Source organism: Terrapene carolina, unplaced genomic scaffold, assembly GCF_002925995.2.
Source record: "Terrapene carolina triunguis isolate 2854851 unplaced genomic scaffold, T_m_triunguis-2.0 Scaffold35022, whole genome shotgun sequence".
In the NCBI taxonomy this organism is placed as follows: Eukaryota; Metazoa; Chordata; order Testudines; family Emydidae; genus Terrapene; species Terrapene triunguis.
Window position 1 is genome coordinate 5,157,651 of NW_020699373.1, and position 22,897 is coordinate 5,180,547.

Genomic DNA, 22,897 nt, shown 5'->3' on the forward strand with positions numbered 1-22,897 from the left:
TCACTCGACGTAGCCAGAGGCATTTTCCAGTAGTAGGGGACTCCCCAAATAGACCTATTTGCAAACAACAGAAAATGTCACCAATTCTGCACTCTACAAAGCCACAGTCCAGGTTCCATCACAGACACCTTCCTGCTACCCTGGATGGGAAAGCTTTCTTATGCTTTTCCCCCAGTCCCACTCCTACACAGAGTGCCACTAAAGAGCAAGCAGAGTCACACCTGGGTTATATTAATAGCCCCAGCATGGCCCCACCAACCCTGGTTCTCCACTCTACTGGACCTTTCAGCGGCAACTCCAATCTCGCTCCCGTTGCACCCAGTTGGCTGCTTCTCCCAAACCTGTGAACCCTTTTTTTAACAGCCTGAAAGCTCCATGGTTAAATCCCAAAGAGCAGGCTTGCTCGCAGCAAGTTCGCCAGGTAGCAGAAAGCTCTCCACCAGAGCCACTTGTCTGTCAAAATGGATGTTTCTCTATCTGGGCTTGTCAAACCAGAGTTTCACCGATTCATTCCTCCATCCACCAAATACTTGCCTATCTCCTGCACCTGAAACAGCAAGGCGTAGCGATTTCCTCTGTTCACCTGGCAGCAGTATCAGCTTTCCACCCTCACGTGGATAACTGTTCTGTTTTTTCTAATGACATGACAATTAGATTCCTTAAAGGCTTGGAAAGATTGTACTCTCAACTAAGGGAGCCAATTTCCCCTTGGGGAGTGAACTTAGTTTTGGCTAAATTCATGGGACCGCCATTGAGCCTCTTCCTAGAGGTTATATGTGCTGCTTATACTACTCCTTTCCTGGAAGGTGATCTTCCGAATTGCTATCACTTCTGCCAGAGGGGTCTCCAAACTACGCACCCTCACATCCAAACCACCATACACAGTCTTCTTTAAAGATAAGGTGTACTTACGCCCTCATCTAAGGTTTTTGTCTAAAGTAGTTTCAAATTTTCATATCAGTCAATTTACTTGCCTGCATTTTACTGCGAACCACATGCAAATAGGGATGAGTAATGGCTACACACATTAGACATTAGACAAGCACTGGCATTCTACATAGGACCAAACCATTCTGGCAATCCACCTAACTGTTCGTGGCCATAGCGGACAGAATGAAAGGTCTTTCGATCTCTGCTCAGAGAATTTCATCTTGCATAACTTCTTGTATCTGCACGTGTTATGATCTGGCAGGCATCTCTCCTCCAGACAAGCTGACTGCCCACTCTACAAGATTGCAAATATCCTCAACAGCATTCCTGTTGCAGATGCCTATCCTGGACATTTGCATAGCACCAATCTGGTCATTGGTACACACTTTCTTCTCCCCTTCTCTACCATCACTCAGTATTCAAAAGATGGCGCCAAATTTGGTCGCTTTGTATTGTGTGTGCATACATAAACTCTGATCTGTCTGCCTATTTAACTGCTTGGGAATCACCAAGAGCGGAATGCACATGTACAATCACTTGAAGAAGAAAAAATGGTTACTAACCTTTCATAACTATTGTTCTTCAAGATGTGTTGCACATGTCCTTTCCACGACCCACCCTTCTACCACTCTGCATTGGAGTTTCTGGAAGGAAGGAACTGGGGGACTCAAGGTCAGCTGGGCCCATCAGCAGAGGATGCTCAAGCCATTCCGGCAGGTACCACTGAGGGAAAAAGTTTCTGGCGACTCTGCATGGGGTACGCACACACCAAGAGTGGAAAGGACATGTGCAACACATCTCAAAGAACAACAATTATGAGAGGTTAGTAACCTTTTTTTCTTTAAATCTCCTAGAAACTATGTTGTACAATTTTATTTAAATATTCACAGTCACAGGCATTTTGTGGGTTTCTTTTTAAACTGGGTAACCAACATTTGATTGGCTAATAAGTTGCTTAAACAGAATTCTTGGTAACTAAGAAAAATTATAATTGATAAAGAATTATAGCTGAAGATTTACAGAAGAATTTCTGAATGTAATGTAATTACTTAATCCATTTGATTATAGTCTACAGTGTTTTACATTTCTTAATTAATATTGTTATACAGAGAATTTTATTTAAATAAAAATCACTATTTCCTGCTGCGTTATGCCATTTGTTGTCTCGCTGTAAAGCTGTGTAACAACCAACAGAGGGACCCATATAGTAACACAAACTGAATAAGAACTGAATAATTGTAGTGATTATGTTTGTTTCACAAAGACAAAAGGTTTTTAGTCCAAAATGAGGCAGAAACAATGTGTTTAGTACATTGAGAGACCATGGTGAGGGGTGCCATACAAATGCTTGTTATAATAATGACCTTACTATTCTATTATTATTTGTATTAGTAATACAGTCTGTTTACTATTTGTATTCTGATCCTTCATAGTGCCTCTTAAAAGCTAACCATTTAATAGCACAGTTTTAGCTACAAATTTTATTTATTATTAGGCTGACAGAAATAAAAGAAAAAATCAACCATTTTAATGATGTAATTCGACGACTTGACATGGATCTGGAGGAGCATCAAGGTAATAGCACCAAATTCAAAATAGAATCTAAAGAGCCAAATTTACAAAAGTTGTCTTTAAGTTTGCATGTGGTTTGCAATTTGGGGTGTCCTAAAACTCTGATTTGCATCTGCATTTGCGTAGCCTGATCTGGAAGGGCACAAACTCCAGTTTGTAGATTTCCAAAATGGTGAGTTCCTTAAATTGGCTTGAGGCCGGAAGTGTGGTTCTGGTCAGTAAAATAACTGTATAAAAATAGCACTTAGTGCACCTGTCTGTTTCTTCTGTGTTGCCCCAATCATATCTGCATGGCTTCTTGAGAAAAAACAAGCCTTTATTACTGCACCACTGTAAAAGTAGTATATCACCAGAAAAACAAAATACTGTATTTTTTTGTTGTCTTTGATCTCCGAAATATTGTCAGTTAATTTGGATTTTGGAATGTTTATTGCTTGTAATGAACAATGTGTAATGTGAAACATGAAAATGGAGCTGAATTCTTCCTTTGAAGCGTCAGATGTTTTAGCCCCGGCCAAGTAGCAGAATAACAACTTGATTGACCAATGATTTGATCAAGTATGTCAGATCATACATTTTCTGTCCCTGACAGTCTACACAGTAGCTCATTCCCTGTTCCATAGCAACTGGAGGCAGTTTGACTTTGAGCTAACAGTGGTCCATCTCTGAGTGATTGCTTATTGACTGGAGCTTAGTGGTAGTGGGCTTAATGAGTTACTAAACTCACCCCAGCTTAAAAAGGGTCTTTCTAGCCTGATTTAGAAAGAGTCGTACTCCAGTGTTGGAAGTGTAGGACTGAAATTGGCTTGAGAGCCTGGCTTGGGCAGAGACCTGTTCCAATTATGAGAGATTCAGTTTAGCCTAGGAGTCTAATCAAGGCTTGTGTAGCTTAGTCCAGCTGGGGAAGCTTAGTTTAGGCAGATGCCCATATCAGCCCTGACAAAATTCTGTTCACCCTGGAAACTCAGCCCAGGGAAAGCCTTGTTCTAATTCTGGTGGCTCTTACTTTGACTGGGAGCTGCATTATTACGATGCTGCTGCAGGAGTCTCTGTAACAGAAGTTATTTTGTTTCCTATGAGACCTTTAAATTAAAATGTGTGTGTAAATAAATATAATATTTTTAACTCTCCTGAGTATTTTTTCCTCTTGAGAGGAGGCTCAGCACACAATCTGACCTCTAGTTTCTTCGAAACGACAATAATTATACTGTGATTGAGCTTAGCTTAAACAATTGCATAATACTTGTTGTTTCTCTTTTCGATCTCTTGTATGACATTTCATTTCCTATTACTGAAATGTAGCATTTTCATTGTTTCCCAGAGAAATAGCTTGTTATTGAAAACATTTATTTATTATTAATTTCCCCTTTCCAGATAGCAGTAAGAGCTTTACTGTTTTGCTTTTATTTTTCTTTTCATTTGGTTTCCAACACTGTTATCTTTGTATCCTTGGATGAGTATAGAAGGTAAGGAGTGAATTGCTTCTTAGTTTATAGTTTAGCAACTGCATAGCAACCAGTCCTTTTGTTGCTGGTCCTCCATTGCACTTGCTCTGCTGCCATCATTTGTTTTCTAAAGGCCTTTGTTTAAAAGAAGTGTATGAAGTACATTTAGTAGAACTGCTGATACCCTGATACCTGGAATGGTCAGTAGAAGTATTACAGGCTGAATGAGACTACCTTATATATTTATCTGATAGCCAATAATGTTTCCTACAATCTATATTGAATCAGGAATGTATTGGGCACTGACCTTGTTCGTGCACTGTGGGGACAGAGCCCACCTGGTCTAAATTGTCATAGCTCCATGGACAGACAACAGTTTACACCACCTGAGAATCTGCCCCATGAAATTTATTTTTCCCTCATCAGCTTTTTATCTGTTTAAAACATCACTGCATGACTACTGTATTTTTGACCGGGAAAGTAGTGATTACATAACTTGTCCTCACAAACTGTGCTTACCCTGGTCCTTGTCCGTAAGTTGTACTCCTTTGAAACTTTTGTCACCCACACTTTTACAAGGTAGACTAGAGGCTTATAGCACTTGAAGTTAAGCACATGCATAGGTGCTTTGCTGAATACGCATGAATTTACGCATGTGCTTAAATTCTTTGGTGAATCAGTGCCAACTTTCTAATTATTGTTAACAGGAACAGCAGCTGGATAGCACAAAAAGAAATTTCCGAAACAGTAGCTGAAATAGTCATTCTCTCTCATTGTGCTCTGGACTGCTGCTGACTTCTTCTGCCCATTTCTTGTGTGAATGTTGAGAGCCAAGGTGCTTCTTGCAAAAGCCTCTGATTAGAGGTTTTTAGTGGGACCTACAATGGATTTGAAAAGTAAAGCAGTGCAGTCCAGAGATGGGTCAAGTTTATGGGAGAATTGCTCAGTAGTGAATTAGAGCACTTGGCAAACTGATTCAAACACAATAGGAAGAAATTAGAGCCAATAATATTATTAATGGTTAGGATGTAATTTTTTCAATGTACTTCTGTTATTGGTGCTCAGTACACAAACTATCAGTGCAACTGGGACTACGTTAACTTATATTTGGCCCCAAATTTAAATTTTATATAAATAAGCTTTTTATAACGCCTCAGTTCAATAGCAACATTTCAAAAAATGAAAATGAAAATGTCAAGTGAAAACAGTTGATTTTATACATCTAAAAATTCCTTTGCAGCATTTGAAATCCAAATATTTCACGGCTAAAAACATGAAAGTAAAACTGACTTCATTGATTTTTATTGTCCAAGCAGAAAAGCAAATAATTAGGATTTTTAAAATTTTTACTTTTAATCATCTAAAATAATATAGGTTTAAAAAAAAAAAAAGTCCACTTACAATATGTGACTTGTAAGTTGGCAATGACATTTAAGTGACCAGTCACAAGCTCCTAATAAATCAGATTTCTGGAATGTAGTCTGCAAATGAAGTTTAAAGTATGTTATTGGTAAAATAATTCAAACTTTTGAGCTAAAGTTATTTATACACTATGGACATTTTAAAACTAGTGCTATAATTCTTTAAACTCTCTTAGATTGCTTACAGTCAGCCTTAACATGCTAACCGTGTAGAGTGATGCACAGTCTTCTTGCAAGTGGAATGGACTTCATGTTGCTAATTTACCCTGTATCATGAAAGGGAGAGTCAGCAAGAAACAAGGCCACAGCTGCAAGGAAACTCAAGCAAAATCACTGTCCCTCAGAGGTCACTGGTTATGCTTATTGTTTATATGTACTAGATAAAAAGGAAAGCAGAGAGGATGTAGATGTAAAAGACTTGGGGGGAAATGTGCTTGCTCAGTTAAATCTATATCCAGCTTTTCCTTTCCTTCTGTGCTTTTTAAATGCTCCGACATATGTTGAAATTAGTGATAAGACTGAATTTCAAACCAGGCACTTATTAAGTGAAGGCTGCCACAACATGATGAACTTGCCCCATCTTCTTGAAATTTTGCAGCATATATAGTAAGAGTCTGCCCCCATTCTGAGACTCCTTAATTGAAGACTTCTTGTAACCCAGTATTTAGGTACAAAGGTGGCTAGAGGTAAGGCCATCATGGTATATGTACTGATACTGTCACTGTTAAAAACATTCTAACGGTCTTACCTTAGCATTATTTTAAACACTTTTTTTTTTACATTTTGTTCCCATGCTGAAGTGAATTGTGGTACCTAAACCCTGTTCACGTTGGACTAAATTATGGCTTGCCACAAGCCCTGAATGAAGGGAAGCGCATAGCTGAACTACTTTAAGAGCAGACTAGTAACTAGACTGTGATTCAGAATCACAATCTGATCTCCAATTTCCCCTTCCTCCAGCAGGGTGAGTAATCTGCACCAGCCCTAAACTCTGCTGTTATTATTATTATTTATTTGAATTATTGCCAGCACAGCTATTGTGGCTGGCACATTGAGTGTGGAGTCAAAGCTCCCCACTAATTGCTTGTTTACTCAGCCTACTTGAGCAAGAGAAGTCAGCCCCATAAAAGCTGCTTTTCCCCCGTGTGGCTACTTGCTATATGAGTAGTGAATGCAAGGAGTGCTTTCTTGCACCCCGGCACAGGTTAACAGTGAAAGTTACAATCTGATCCAAATGGTTTAGATAAGAGGTGTACACAATGAATTTGACCCTCTGAATAAACATTTATATAGTCTAGAGCGTGTTAAAAATATTTAAAAAAAATAAAGTTTAATTAATGTACACAAATTTGTCAGGAAGGATACATTTCCTAACTTATGCATTCAAATTCTCAGCTTAATCTTGTCCTAACATAGCTTTCCCAACCACCACCAGTAAATTGCTACACTGTAGAAAGCTAAATGTATATATTATGCTTTCTACTGGATATTCATTTTCTTCCCTGTGACTAACGCAGTTGAAATCCAAATTAGGGATGAAGCAGAACCATGAGTTCGTTATTTAAGACCATCCTAATGCGTGACAATATAGATGATGTGGGATTTTTTGTTTTATCTTATTTAATTGAAGATTGCTACCTTATTAATATCCAGAAAGTACATCACAAAGTAATCTTGACTGCTGAAAGCTAGAGAAACTGGCATCACTTCCCAAATCTTAAAAAGAATTGCAGAATGACTTAGTTTGCCAGTTGACATGGCCCAATTGCACAAATGTGATTTTTCCAACACTAGAAAGTGAAACAGACTAATATTCTAAAATGTACTTGCCCTTAATTTTAAAAAAATCTGCCAACTAATACAATTTAAAAAAAATATTTAGGGCACTGTCAAATTCTGAGGCACGTGACCTCTATCCCACTATGTATATTTTAAAAAAAACCCTGAAGATTACACTGATGACGTATTGTTATGCTGCTTCCCTTTTTATGAAATGTGTATCATTTGCTGTTGATTGACAATGATTATAGTGAGACATGTAAATAACATACAGTCCAATCCTTTTGTGCTTAAGTATGCCGGATTCACGTTTTAGATAATTGAAGTTTTGCCTACCTAAGCCTGCTACAGGACTGAGTTAATAAAAAAAGACCTATAAAAAACACAATGTAGAGTTCGGAGCAGTTGATGTTTTGGAGTTAAATCAATGTTACGTCTCTTGTAGGGGAGAAAAATCTGAAATACAAGGAGCTGAAGAAGAGAGAGGAAAGCATGGACAGTAAGTTGTTTAATACAGATTAGATTCCTGGACTGCCAAAGCACAAGGCTTTTTGGATTGTCAAAGCACAATTTATTTGAACCCCAAAACGGTTGACCTGCTGACCACTTGTCTTAAGACCCTGTTACCTGATTCAGAGATGCCTCAGCCCAAAGTAACTGATACTGCACATTTACAGATGATTGGAGCACTTTTCCTGGCTCATCATCTGGCATTTAAGATTTCAGGAACACGTTTTTACGAGGTAAAAGCTAGAATAAAAAAGAATTTTTAAAAATATGCTAAAATGAAAGTTAAATAAAAATGTCATGGAGTGCCCACTGGTGTTCTGAATAAGAGCAAAACTTTGAAGTTGCTCTGAGAATCAGAAACTACAACTTTAGTACATTTTTACTTATTTTTCTAAGATGAGTACTACTAAAGCTTTCTGACTTTCCAATGCGGTTTCATGACATAGAAGCCTCAGCAGAGGCGGAGTGAGGGTGCAAAACATTTAGGGCAAAAATATATTTTAAAAGGTATCCTATTGTTAGAATGTTTATAGAGCATTATAAATATATACGGCTCTTTACAAAGCCAAACCAGGAACTTCCAAGAGCTTACCAGCAGATTTAGACATGTGCTATGTAGAAAACCAGTTTGCATGAAAGAAGGCACTGTTGGTGAGATCAGTATATATAGACTTTGCCAAAAGAAAAAATTGTTTAGGGAGCGTTTAGAATGAGAAGAGCGAGGGTACGCGGTACACAGGAAGAGTAGAATAGATTTTTTAACTTTTAGGAGAAAGCACTGTCTGTTAGGTTGAAAAAGTGGTCATCTTGTGAATCAGTGTTAGGTTTTGGGTAATAATTCTCTAAATCCACAACTTGAGTCAAAATATTGTCAAATATTTATATCATACATATATGGACATCCATTGATGCCTTGGACTTTGTTCCTTTATAGAATTAGTATGGAAAAGCTTTACTGTATACATCTTTGTGTTGTAATGATCTCTAGGAACCCATTTAAAATGTTTCTTTCTAAAGGTAAGTTTATTTCATAAGTCCCATTTTCCCATTCCCTCTGCTTTGAACAACTCAATATTTTATAAGTTTCAACTCTCTTTCTAAAATTGTGGAGAGAAAATATTTGTGAGGATTTTGTGGGGCAGAAGAGATTCCTGTCTGATATCCTGAATGACATTTACACATCTTCTTTGGAAACAAATTTGTGGCTCCAAATCTAGCAAGTAATACTTCAGTCTTCTTTTCTCTGATATGTAACATGCTTGGACACACATGCTTATAAGCTTTCCTGAGTCTGAGCAGAGTCCAGGCACTGTCTCTGGGTTTCTAGGCACACTTGCAGGTTTCAGATTCCCTTTCTAACACCCCCTTCTGACGGTTGAGGCCCCCCGGTCCAGCTGCCTAGGCCATGAAACTATCAGCTATCACTTTCCCGGAGCTACAAACTTGCAGATACTCTGGGCTATGTTTTACCTCTTCAGGGACCAGTGATAGTTCAAGCAAACGAACATAGGCTTTGCAAAGGGATCCAAAATAATTACTCTTTACTTTAGACAGCACAAAAATCAATCAAACAGCTATACATCATTCCCTGCCTCAGTTTCCTCACCTCCCTTGAGCATTCTTTGGGATTTTTTCAGAGTCCTCTAGGGTGTCAAGGGTTCCCCTCCTGCAATTTATGGCTTCTCCTTCAAAACATGAAGGCTGTCTAGCTGACCCCTGCAGTCACTATCCTTTAGCTCCAAATCCTGGCTGGATCACAGTGGAAAATGATTCCCTCTACTACAAAAGCATGCCTCTTTGTTCCTCTCTTCTGCCTCAAGTTTCCTTTGTCTATCTGACCGACTCAGTCTCCGTATTAAATTAAATTTTATGGGAAAGGCATAAGAGAGGCACAGACGGGGCTTGAGGAGGGGCACAACATGGTCTAAGCAGTGGGCAAGAAAGAATTTTGCTCCTGTGTTCTGAAATATCTGTAGGGGAGTTAAATGGCAATTGAGGAGACTTAGAGTACTAAAAGCCTTTTCTCTTTGCCTCTCCTTAAGGATTTTCTAGTGAGCTTTCGCTGCATTGTCTAAGTGCTAGATTTGTAATATGTTGAATATAAAGCTAATGAGTTTGCTTTGCAGAAATAGTTTTAGATGGATGGTAAATAGTAAAATGGAGACTCTCTAAAGTTATTTGTGTTGTCTCAGTCTCCACCTGTCTGTTGTCATCCTTATGTTGTTCCTCTTTAATTTTATAGACTGTTAGCCAGAAGCATACATCTTGAGTGAACAATTGTATAAGTACCAAAAATGCCAAAAACATGCATTGATATGGCATCATTCTAAAAAAATGGAACTGGAAAACTGGGGGGAAAATCGCTTCCACTTAACTCAGCAAAGAAATGTCTTAAATAAGCAAGCTGTAATTGATTTTATTTTAAAAATGTGATTATTTCTCACTTGTTCCCGTCTTTAAAGTTTTAACAAAATGGTAAATAGTAAAATACAGATTAAAAAAATAAAACTGCAAAGCTTCTCAGACCCCAGCATTTATTAAGCATGAAATTACTTGATAGAGTATTTTATTTAAATTGAAGTATATTCAAATCTTAGGTGTTATAAGATACAATTTTGTAAAACTACAGTGAGGTTTTTTTATATTTGCTGTTGAATTCAGAGTAAGTACAGTCATACTGGAGAACCCAAAATGTTAATGTAAACAGCATCCTCCCTTATCTTGTTTTTTGATCCGTAGACTTTCTTGAGACTTTTGAAGAGATGAAGACCCAGGAACTGGAACGGAAGGCACAGATAGAGGCCAACATTGTTGCACTGTTAGAGCACTCAAGTAGGGTAAGTGCCTTTCTCTGTCTCTGATAAATTAGGCAGTCATAAATGGGAGCCTCATAAAAGACATTGAGGAGATTAAATAGAACAATGGTGATTAAATACTATTCAGCCCAATTATTGGTGTAATTATCTTCCAAACAATAAACTGATACCATGTGTTATTGTAAAAAAGTAAAATGTATTTAATTACTGTTGTATTCTCTGTCACTGTTTTGAGGGAAATTTTACAATTAATAAAATCAGATGATATTTGTGACCAGAACAAAAGAAAAGTTTTTAGCATTACTATAATCCATCAATATGAAACTTGCGAGAATACTAAAACTAAGAAATTTCATTGATTGCTAGTTTATCTAGACCAGGGGTGGGCAAACTTTTTGGCCTGAGGGCCACATCTGGATATGGAAATTGTATAGCGGGCCATGAATGCTCACGAAATAGATGGTTGGGGTGCGGGAGGGGGTGAGGGCTCTGGCTGGGGGTGTGGGCTCTGGGGTGGGGCCAGAAATGAGGAGTTCAGGGTGTGGGAGGGGGATCCAGGCTGGGGCAGGGGGTTAGGGTGCGGGAGAGGGAGAGGTGAGGGCTCCAGCTGAGGGTGCGGGCTCTGGGTGGGGCTGGAGATGAGGGGTTGGAGGTGCAGGAGGGTGCACCGGGCTGGGACTGAGGGGTTCGGAGGGCGGGAGGGGGATCAGGGCTGGGGCAGGGGGCTGGGGCACGGGACGGGGTCAGGAGTGCAGGCTCCGGGTGGCACTTACTTCAAGCAGCTCCCAGAAGCAGCGGCATGTCCCCCCTTCAGCTCCTTTTGCAGAGGCGTGGCCAGATGGCTCTGCACGCTGCCCTGTCCGCAGTCGCCGCCCCCACAGCTCCCATTGGTCGCAGTTCCTGGCCAATGGGAGCTGCGGGGGCAGCTTGCAGAGCCCCCTGGCTGCCCCTACGTGTAGGAGCCGGAGGGGGGACATGCCGCTGCTTCCGGGACCCGTGCGGAGCAGGGCAAGCCCCTGACCCCGCTCCCTGGCTGCAGCGTGGGAGCAGGGCAAGCCCCAGACCCCACTCCCCGGCGGGAGCTTGGGGGCCGGATTAAAACATCTGCAGGGCCGGATGCAGCCCTCGGGCCGTAGTTTGCCCATCCCTGATCCAGACCAAGTCTGAACATCATAAATGAAGGGGAGGATTCAGTCATGTCCCTTAGATTATTTTCCATATTCCAATTTATGTTATTTTTAGGAAATTTCTTCTACCTAACCTATTAAAAGTATTTCTGGAGTTCCCTTCTGTATAGTTTCTAAATTATATATGCTCCTGGTGTCCAGCTAGAATTTTCCCACTATCAATATCATACTATATTTTTTTCCAATTCTCCCCAAAACAACTCTTCCATTTCTTTGATTTTGATTCCTTTGAACTATTTGTAGAGGATTGTCATAGGCATCTTTTAGCCAAGTATTATTATTTTGAATAAATAGTGTTTTACCAGCTCCTTGATACTGTTCTTCAACATGATGCCCCATGACTTCAAATTATTTTACTAGGAAGGTTGCTTAAGAGTTGATGTGCTGCAAGTCCCATGACACAGGGGAATTAAATTTTCCTTGTAGTTGTTGTGGAAAATTGACCACACGGTTGATTTTGATCAGACAGCCTGAGGCTCCTTTATTGATCAATCAAACATGCATGCATGGGGGAGTCAGCCAAGGCAGCCGAACCCCCCCGACAGATAAAATGCGAGAGCTTATATAGGATAAAACCACAAAAATTACATATGCTTCCTTAAAATTTTACATCCATATAAGGAATAAAGCAAAGCAAGCCTTTTCTGTTTTACCTTACTTTTGCCCTTTGCAGTTTCTTGCTCTGTCACCTGGCAGCTATCAATCATAAGTTATTGCAAATGGTTAGTTCTGCTTTTATAGTTTCTACAGTTAGTTCTGCTTTCATGCTTTTTTTTCCCTCTTTTTTTTCCCCCCCCCCCCCCCCCCCTTTTCTGCGTTCAGGCCATACTATACAGACTGCTTAACCAAAGTTTAGGCCCTGACCATTTTCCCCCCACATAGTTAAGACCCTACCTGAATCACGGGATGATTGTCAAATAATTGTGGCTGGAAAATAGCAGAAAAGTAATAATTGACCTTTATTAATAGCCATAATTTGGAAAAGCAGAGTAAAGGTATTTGTTTAAGAAAAATTTGCTGGAACAATATTATGTTATGCCTGCTAATTTTTTTGATAACCAGACATTTTGCTGCAACTATATTACATTCCCTTAAAAAAAAGTGACCGGTACAATATAAAATTCAGAAGGCTAAAAGTCCTAACACAACTACTGTAGAAATCGAGTTAAGTCATTTTAGCCTTTTACATTTTACAGGCATTGAATGTTAGTGCGGTACTAATTGCATACTCAGAATGTATGTAAAACTGTGGACTGCACAAAGTAAGCTAATTAAAATCAAAATTGTGGGGGAAGCCTAGTATTGCATGATCCACAATTTCTGCAATATCACAAATGAAGTAGGGCTTTACTTTATAGTACAGTGACTCTACCACAAGTGAAATAATATCTAAGGCAATGTCATTTAAACATCCCTACTTCATCCTCAATGGTATATCAATACATCAGTTATAAAAGGGACACAGTTCAGGCTGGCAGACCTGAAATAGAAAATCATTATATTTAAATGGTCTCAAACTATTTAAAAATATTTTGTCCAAGAGTGTTGTAAAAGAGTTAAGTCATAAGTGATGTATTAGCAGAGCTTTTTTCTTGCTTTCCAGTGAACACTCATAGCTGCAAAGATATCAGATGTTCTAATTTACTGTTCTTATTTCTGTAAATGAACAGAATGTCAATCGTATGAAACAAATCTCCTCTGTTACCAATCAAGAGCTGAAGATCATGCAGGAAGACCTCACTTTCAAATCAAATGAAATGCAAAAATCACAGAGCACCGCTAAAAATTTGAGTACAGGTGAGGCATATAATGTATGAATTTGCAAATTCCTTCCTTTTTAAAAATAAAATAACATGAGAGTCATAGAATACACGACAGAGTACAGGGTTGGTGATCTTGCATACCATGTATGCTAAAACACTGTAGCTAGGGCAGAGGTGGGCAAACTACGGCCCGTCAGGGCTTTGGATCTGGCCCATTGGATTGCCACCCCTGTGGCGCCACGGGCCCCGCGCCGCTGCTGGAAGCGGCCGGCACCACGTCCCTGCGGCCCCTGGGGAAGGAGGGACAGAGGGCTCCGTGCGCTGCCCTTGCCTGTGGATACCTCCCCCCGCAGCTCCCATTGGCTGGGAGCGGGGAACCACGGCCAATGGAAGCTTCAGAGGAGGTACCCGCAGGGGAGTGCAGCGCGTGGAGCCCTCTGCCCCCCATCCTCCAGAGACCGCAGGGACGTGGTGCCAGAGCGGCGCGGGGCTAGGGCAGGCAGGGAGCCTGCCCGGGCCCTGGTGTGCGCCGCTGCCACCCTGGAGCTGCTCCAGGGAAGCGGCACCAGGCCAGAGCCCGCACCCCGAACCCGTCGTGGCCCTCGGGCCAAAAAGTTTGCCCACCCCTGAGCTAGGGTGTGAGGCAATGCAAATACTGAGGGATGTATCTTCTTTTGGTGCCTTTATATAACTCCTATTAGTGCTAACACAAATGATTTATAATTCATCATAAGAAGACTATTTCTCGGACTATTAGCAATAACTGATTTTCTTGCTTACTTGGTTTAGGACATATTAAGAGTGCATTTTAATATTGTGTATTGCACTTCCCATTGCATTAGTAGGCGTTTGCTTTATTTATTTATTTTGATTTATTAGCAACTGACTCAAACTCTAGGCTCTTCATAAATTTTAAAATAACATTTAATAGAAAGTAGTAGAGAGCCATGCAGTGGAATAACCATGTATCAGTTTGAAAATGGACCCCATAATGTTGCTTATACTTACGTTTTGTTAGTGCTTTTCTAAGGGTATGTCTATGCAGCAAAGAAAAACCTGCGGCTGGCCTGTGCTAGCCGACTCGGGCTCATGGGGATGTTTCATTGCTGTGTAGACTTCAGGCTTGGGCTGGAACCTGAGCTCTGGGACCCTCATACCCTGCAAGGGTCCTAGAGCCCAGGCTGCAGCCCAAGCACAAAAGTCTACACAGCAATGAAGCAGCCCCATGGACTCGCGGGGCTCAGGCTCTAGCTCAGGGATCGGCAACCTCTGGCCCGGGGCCCGCCAGGGTAAGCACCCTGGCAGGCCGGGCCGGTTTGTTTACCTGCCACATCCGCAGGTTCGGCCGATCGTGGCTCCCACTGGCTGCGGTTCACCGTCCCAGGCCAATGGGGGCGGCGGGACGTGGCGCAGGCCGAGGGATGTGCTGGCTGCTGCTGCCCCCACCCCCATTGGCCTGGAGCAGCGAATCGGCTGAACCTGCGGATGCGGCAGGTAAACAAACCAGCCTAGCCCGCCAGGGGGCTTACCCTGGCGGGCTGCGGGCCAAAGGCTGCCAATTGTTGTCCCACAAACTTACACAGGATCGTTTTAGGGGTCAAGACAAAGATGCCACATTTATTATTAATCTGTAACTATTAGCAAATACCTTAATGCTTATACACATACACTCACACACACACACCAAAATGTTCTGCAGCTGCTGGATAGTTACCGGTCCTGATTGTAGTTTGAGTTCACAGCTTGGGATCGGAGCTCGTGGCAGCTAACTGGCCAGGAAAGCTGAGCACGAGGAGGAGCCGGGTCTCTGTCGGGCGCGCACCGATGCTCCTTGATGTTGATAGCAGAACGTTACCCAAAGTCTCTCCTCTCACCCTTCCTTTTTTATAGGCTTTTAGTTTGGATTCAAAGTCTCTAGGTCTTGCTGTGTCACGCCGCCTCTGGGTTTGGAGATTGATAACCCGTCAATTGCAGACATGACTTTCAGCCTCGGACCGGGCTTTAATCTTCCTTCTATTGTACCTTTTCTTTTTAGGGTGGATTCTTCTTACTTTGTTAGGGCTCTTGTCTGCATCTTCAGCCGTTGGTGTTTGAACTCTATTTAATCAGGACAGGCTGGGGCTGGAGGTTGATTCCATCATCCATACATACCTCATTCGCACATCTAAACTAAACTAATAAGATTACAGCAGGGTTTGCGAAAATGAAGATTGCAGCAAGCCCTTACAAAATGGAGTAAGCGTTGTAAAATGGGGTTTGAATTACAATATGGCAAACAGTGAACACAAGTTACAATATAGACAATTATAATGGATGGTAAACAGTGAACAGAAGTTACACTGTAGGCAAGTGTAATAAATGGTGAACAGAAGTTACAATACTGAAACAGTGCAAGTCTCAGTGATTTAAGCAGGAATTGGATTGATAGTGAAACTTACAAAGGCAGCTGACTGAACAGCTATGGCTCTTAACAAGCATCTTAATTGTTAATTAGCCAGTTATTGGGGTAACAGGTTTTATGAATGAATGTTGTTTCATTCATAAAACTTTACTTATGAAGTTACATTAATAAAGTAAACAATTAAAAACAATTTCATTCATGAGTCCTACACAATCCCTGCTCTAGCTGCTGTGTAGACATATCCCAAAGAGGATTCCTGGCAGCTATAATGTGGATGGCCCAACCTTGCCTTGTAAATCGTCAAGATCAAATTCTCAGGCATGCACATTCTTAACTTAAAACACAAAAATATTCCTGTTGACATCAGTGGGACTACTCATATGCATAAAGTTAAGACTGCATTCACATTAGATATGTGAGTAAAAGTTTGGGAATCAGGCCTATATTTTCTAAATGCAGAGATTTTTTTTTCTTGTGGTTTAGTGATAGAGATCTCTATTTAATTCTTTATTTGTGCTGTTTATGGTGTTGTTATTGTCATAATCTAAACCTTTGCCAGTATCATTACTGATTGAGCAAAGTTTTCCTTGTTTGCTTACTGAAAGGAAGCTGCAATAATCATAAATCATTTTGTTTGGTGACTACCACAGCCTGTACTTGCTACCAGTTTTCAAAATAGGCTTCTGTGTTGTGACTGCAAAATATGTATCTGCAAAGAAGTAATTGCTGTGCACAAAATATGATGTTAATTGCTTGTTTTCCATGTGCCTCTGGATATTTTGTAACAAATTTATTTGCAAATACATATTTTGCAGCCACAACATAGGTGTCTATTTTGAAAAATTAACCCTTGCACTATAGGGCAAGATATGAAATATATTTTTCTTATGAGCATTTTAACTAAGCATATTTACTATTTTTATTTTACATTACAGTAATACCCTAACAGTGCTAGATGTTGTAGGGACATTGTATGAAAACAAAGTTTCTTTCTTGAAAAAGTTTAGAGTCTACAATTTAATCAGATAATTTAAACTATTTATAAAGAAAATTCCTGGAACTGGGAACCACAATAAAGGTTCCATAATAAACATAATAGGGGCTCTTTTAAAGTAAAATGATTGTACAATTCCCCCCCAGTTGGAGTGCTTCCCAAACCTTGAATTATAGTACAGTAATCTGCAAAATTCTTCCATTGGTATTAAAATGTGGATTTCCAGATTTTCTTGCCACCTCAAAGATATAAAAGGCCATCAGCAGAGTCCTTTTTTAAAAAACAAAAAAGGAAACTACAGAGAGTAAACAAATGTGCTGATGGCATAGTTTCCCAGAAACATTTTCCTGGGTCAAAGCAGTTTGGTCTCAGACTTTGCTACTGTGTACACACTGCCTGCTAAACTCTGCAACTTAATGGCATATCAGAAGGAACTGGGCTGCATCCTCTTCCTGTCTTTTCCCCTAGAGAAGTTTTTAGTTTCTTTTATATATATTTTATATATATATGAGCATAAATTTTACCTTCTCCAAACAGCTTCTTCCTTTTTCTCTAGAAAGTGTGCTTGGATAGGAATATTCCTTAGCTGTCTACTCCAGCATTATCAGCATACTGATATTGCATTACAGGAAGCTTTTTCTAACATTTTTAGGATTTTTTGATTACTTTTATCCACCAAAAATGAATTTTAGTTGGTCCTGTATCTGTTTTATTTTTAATTAAAAGCAAAAAATCTTACATATGCATTTCAATTTTGAGAAAATGCAAAACTACTTCTACAGATATTTTCATCTAATTATTGTAAGCAGTTCACATTTTAAAGGTTTTTTATCATCATTTATAGCATTTAGTGCTAAGTATGTGATTAAGCAAGTTCCCAATCTACCTTCTCTACACCATTCATTATTTTGTATACCATTGTCATGTCCTCTCTTATTCATCTCCTCTCTAAAGTAAACAGTCCCTTACATCTCTCTTCATTTAAGACTTTTTCCATGGCTTTGATCCTTCTGATCATCCACATTTGAATCCCCTCTAATTCTGTTTTATCATTTTTGAGGTGTGGTGATCAGAACTGAACACAGTATTCCAGTGCATTATGATCTTTTCAGTTGTGACATATACCAATTCTTATTAATCTAAGGCTTTGGAATGGTTCCTCATTTATAAAGCCAGTGTCCAGGGCAAATTTAACCCTAAATTTAGTAGTATAAAAACAAGACTCTTTTAAAAATGAAAACAGAAATATTTATATGATTTAAAAAATTGAATGGAAACAGTTTAAAAATAAACAGATAGGCACCTGTATAGTTTGCAACCAAAATTTTGTACTAATGTGCTGGTACAGTAAAACCTGAAATTGACAAGGAAGTAAATATTAACAAAAGCAGAATGGAATTACCACCCTGTAGTATCTCAGATCACCACTGCGTTTCCTTAGACTTAGACTCTCTAGTCTTCAGTGTCTGTAATAATTGTATAATATCTTTTGACAAATGGCACTGTACGTTGGGCCAAATCCTGCTTACTTTATTCTCATGAATAGTCCCAGGGGTGTCAATGTGAATAAGGCAAGCAGGATTTGGCTGGTGCACTGTGTAGTGGAAAATTGGGAGTTAAATCTTTGAACATTGGCTAATACTATCATGAAGAAAAGTTACTGTTGCTTATAACATTTGTTCCTTGTGTTCCAGATAGTCAAAGACTGCGAATGGACCTGCAGAAAATGGAATTGTTGGAGGGTAAGATGGTCGATGAACAGGCTTCTCTCAAAGAAAAAATCGAACAGATGACAAAGGACTTGAAGATGTACAATAATTTGCCAGCTCTGAAAGCATCAGGAGAAGAGAAGAAAAGGGTAATAACAGCAGTATCTGTTAGCACTACCTAGATAGGGACAGTACTTGGTCCTGCTGTGAAGGCAGGGGACTGGACTTGATGACCTTTCAATGTCCCTTCCAGTTCTATGAGATAGGTATATCTCCATATAATACTTACATTATAAGTTCTTTGGGCAGAGAACACCTTTCTGTTCCGTGTTTGTACGGCACCTAGCACAATGGGACCCTAGGTCATGCCTGAGGCTCAATACAATACAAATAACAACAACAACATTGCCTGTGTTCAGAGCTCAGCCATTAATATTCTGAGACTGTATTTGTCATGCTATGTTCAGACAGAGTCTGATTTATATCTTTGTTTTCAAAACAATGTTGGGAAGTAATTTGTTTGAAGGCTTGAAGCAAATGACACCAAATTCACCTCCATTATATTTGACATAGTAATAACAATAACAACACCTAGCTCTTATGTAGCTCTTTTCATCAATAGATCTCCAATTGCTTTACCAAAGAGGTTAGTATCGTTATCCCCAATTTACAGATGGGGAAATTGTGGCACAGAGAGTTGAAGTGACTAGTCCAAACTCACTGAACAGGCCATTGGCAGAATCAAGCCTAGAGCCCAGGTCTCCTGAGCGTCAGGGCTCTGTCCAGTCTCATTGCATGCTATCATGACACGAAAGAGACTGTGGACACTTGTGCCTCATTTCACATCACCAAGTGTGCATTTTAACAGCTACATCTTGTGCACAGGTATTAAATGCAACTTCTCATGCTAAGTGTTGGTGTCGTTTTTGTGATATTTGTAGAACACGTTCTGAATTCTTTCTGTATACCTTCTTGTTTAGGGGGTGGAAAAAGAAAGTAGCTCTTGGAAAGTTAAATTGAAAACAATTGAACAGTTGGGACCACCAGTCCATAGTAAATTTGAATGGATTCCTGTGGGAAAGTAGGAGATCACTGTGGTGATGAGTATATTAGAAATTCTTAGATTCAAAGGAATTGGCAGGTTTAATGGAAGCACAGTACCTTAAGGCCAGTTTGATCCATTTTGCTTTTCTTCCTCTAGAAACTCCATGAGGAGAAAGAAAGGTTGATAAAACGTAGAGATGCCTTCAAGAAAATAATGGAACAACTGAACGCAGAGTATGAAACACTAAAGACACAACTTGAGGAAAATGAGACACATTCCCAGGTATAGTTCAAAATAGATGTTTCTTCGATTGTTTCATTCCAGGTCTTGTGTTTCTCAAATACATGAAACTATATTTAAATGAATCAGTTAGGGTTTTTTAGAGGAATGCATAGACTCTGGAGTAAGTTTTCAAAGCTGTATATCGGAATTCCATGCCCAAATCCTCTAGTTTGTTCAACTGAATGTTAACAAACCCCCCTTCCCTGATCAATGTATTGAAAGCCAACGATTTCAACTGTTGAGACCAGTCTTATGTCAAAAATTTGCAAGTCCCTTGTTAAATACTCATTTTAGTTTTGTTCAAAGTCCTCATTTTTCCTCTCCAGCCGTGCTGGTGCTGCTGCAGGAGCTCAGGGTCAGGCTTGACTTTTCTCAGGGCTGACTGGCTGGTGCAAAGAGGCCATGGCAATATGTTTTCTCCAGCCTATAAAATACTGAGCAATTTGGAGAGGGGCGATAAAAGTTCTTATAAGGGGCATCGTCCCCTATTTAGCGTATAGAAAATACCAAACTTTTGGAACAATTTATTGCACTCCAAAGGCAAAAACACTAAATCACACTTAAGAAATGTTTTTAGGATCCTAGGATAAACACTGTAATTGTTTAGCAGTACCAAGGATGAACCCCATCAGACATCATGGGACACGCTGTTTCTGAGAGCAAGTATCCTAGGAGCATTCAAGCCTAGGGAGAGGGCAAAGGCTCAGTTTTATGTAGTATCTTTTAGTTAATAAAAATAGACTCCAGGAAGGATGAATTTTTGATTTTGTAATGAGTACGTAGCTTGTGTTTGGACCTGAATTGAAACTCCACCAGTTTATGCCTTTCTTTAGTAAAATCCCTCTTACGACCAACTACTCCTGTGTAGTCTTTCATTGATAAACCACCAGAGAAAGAAGCATGTACTTCATACTATAATACAACTGTACTTTGGACAGTCTAGACCGTCATCCAGTCATCTTTTGCATTTATGTATTTGTACTGTGTGGGCTGCCTAATTAGAATGTAAGCTCTTGGGGCAGAGAACATGTTTGCTATGTGTTGTATGTTGGCAACATTTAAAATGTGCTGATAATCAGAAACATAATTATGTTAAAAAAAAAAAAGGACCTTTTTACTCAATAGATGTTCTCCTCACCTGTAGTCAGACTCACAATTTGTTATTTCTTTTTTCTTCTGTGAGCATTGTAGAGCCAACACAGATACGGCAGAATGATCTAAATTCCTCTCCACCTGCATTCCAAAGAGAAATTTTTATTTGGCACAAATATTGGGTCAAATCCTATGGTTCTTACTCAGATTATAGTCTTGCCCAATTAAAGATTTTAGGATTAAAAATATTGTAATTAAACCAAATTTGAACCCAGGATTATAAACACAAAAAAAGTAGTGCATTAGAATAGTTTGCATTTCTTAAATTTTCTCATCTTTTTCTTTTTGGAGTGTGTTCTTGTATTATTTGGCTTGACCTGCCTTTTCAGAGGAATCTGAAGAATAGAGACATACAATGTTAGTTTATTTAAAGTCCTGTGATTCTTCTGACCTGTATTTCAGTGCAATATTGTATCTGTAGCTATCTAGTTGATTTAAAGCCTAATAAACAGGCATAACATTATCACTAGAGGGTCGTTCCCATTTAATAGCTGTATCCTAGGCTGAATGAGCTCAAATGTTGAGAATAGAATAAGGTTATTACTATGTTCAGAAGGACCTTTTAAACAATCATCAGCATAACCATTCAGAATTTTTTTTATGAAACATTGTTTTTTAAATGAAAGTGGAGAAACTACAGAAACCAAACTGGCAAAAGGTAATTTTTTGCTTTTAAATGCAGTTTATAAGCCCTTCCTTCCCCTCCTCCCCTAACACTTTTCTTTCTCTTTTTGCTTTTCATTCCCCTTCCTACAGGCCAGCAAGGCTTCTTTCCCCCACAATAACTTTCATATACATTTTTATTTACACTGTGTTTCAAAAGTGAATCAGGAGGGAAGAGGCTTTTAAACTCTCCACCACCTTGCAGTCTTCCAATATACATATTATATACAAATAGATTACTATCATTTTGGCAACAAGAGCTTTACCGACTGTAGAGATGGGAGGAAGGAGGAAAACAGATTGGCTTTAAGAAAAAGAGAGAAAGACAGAGAGAGGATGGGAACTGATTTCTCTTCCAGCCACATTCTTATTGTGTTTTGGGGTTGTTGGTTTTTTTTTTTTTTCCACTTTCATGTAAATTTTGGATTTTTTTCTACTTCAGCTTCAGGGAGTAAGAAGCTGACGTGTCATCTTTATTGTTGGGAAACAATTTAAATTCTGAATACATGAACTAATCAGAACAGAGATGGTTGAATATATAAAGTAGAAATAACCAGTGATTATGCAAATCTACAAACTCTGTGTAGTGTCTGCCAACTAGTCAGAGCACTGGGCAGTATTCAAACTGAGCCACTTTAATAGGACTACTCCTGGGTGCTGTTGAGTAAGGCTATCAGATCTTGTCCATATTGATTATGTAATTTGCCCACTGACAGCCAGTCAGGGTTCAGACAGCTGTTTAACTGGGATAAAAATGTGCAGCCATCAGTAACTGTACAGCATCCCTTCACTTTGATTAGCTGCAACTCTTCTGTTTCAGCATTGTATATAAGAATGCGTATGTTCTCTTCCATAAATAAGAATTTCTCCTTCAACGTAATTATCATATTCTAAAAAGAACTTAGCTTGAAGGAAAGTAAGATCCCAAGATGACTGATTAGCCATTTTGCCAGTCTGCATAGCTATTGATGTACAGCGTACATCCTTTTTATATATCAATCATATGGAAATGTAGACAGGCTTTATATGATTTGAGAGTTTACCCTTGATAAGGTGGCCTTAAAAGTATTTTACTATGTAGAGTGCATCATACAAGAAGCTATATAAAAAAGTGCTGATCATTTTCTTCAATCTCTATTATAATTAGATTATATTATATACAATATTTCAAATTCAGTTGCCTTTACTATGTATATTGCATTTGGCAGCACCCATAGTGGATGTAGTA

The 22,897-nt window shown here is 39.4% G+C and overlaps 1 protein-coding gene across 1 annotated transcript in view; it reads left to right on the top strand.

Moving 5' to 3' along the window:
* LOC113405311 (intraflagellar transport protein 74 homolog) overlaps positions 1 to 22,897 on the top strand; it is a 59,000-nt gene that overhangs the window by 31,867 nt on the left and 4,236 nt on the right. The window contains exons 13-18 of the mRNA XM_026646384.1: positions 2,426 to 2,505; positions 7,593 to 7,646; positions 10,397 to 10,494; positions 13,331 to 13,457; positions 18,513 to 18,676; positions 19,729 to 19,854. Of these exons, the coding sequence (XP_026502169.1) occupies positions 2,426 to 2,505; positions 7,593 to 7,646; positions 10,397 to 10,494; positions 13,331 to 13,457; positions 18,513 to 18,676; positions 19,729 to 19,854 (649 nt within the window). The remainder of the gene's footprint in view (positions 1 to 2,425; positions 2,506 to 7,592; positions 7,647 to 10,396; positions 10,495 to 13,330; positions 13,458 to 18,512; positions 18,677 to 19,728; positions 19,855 to 22,897) is intronic.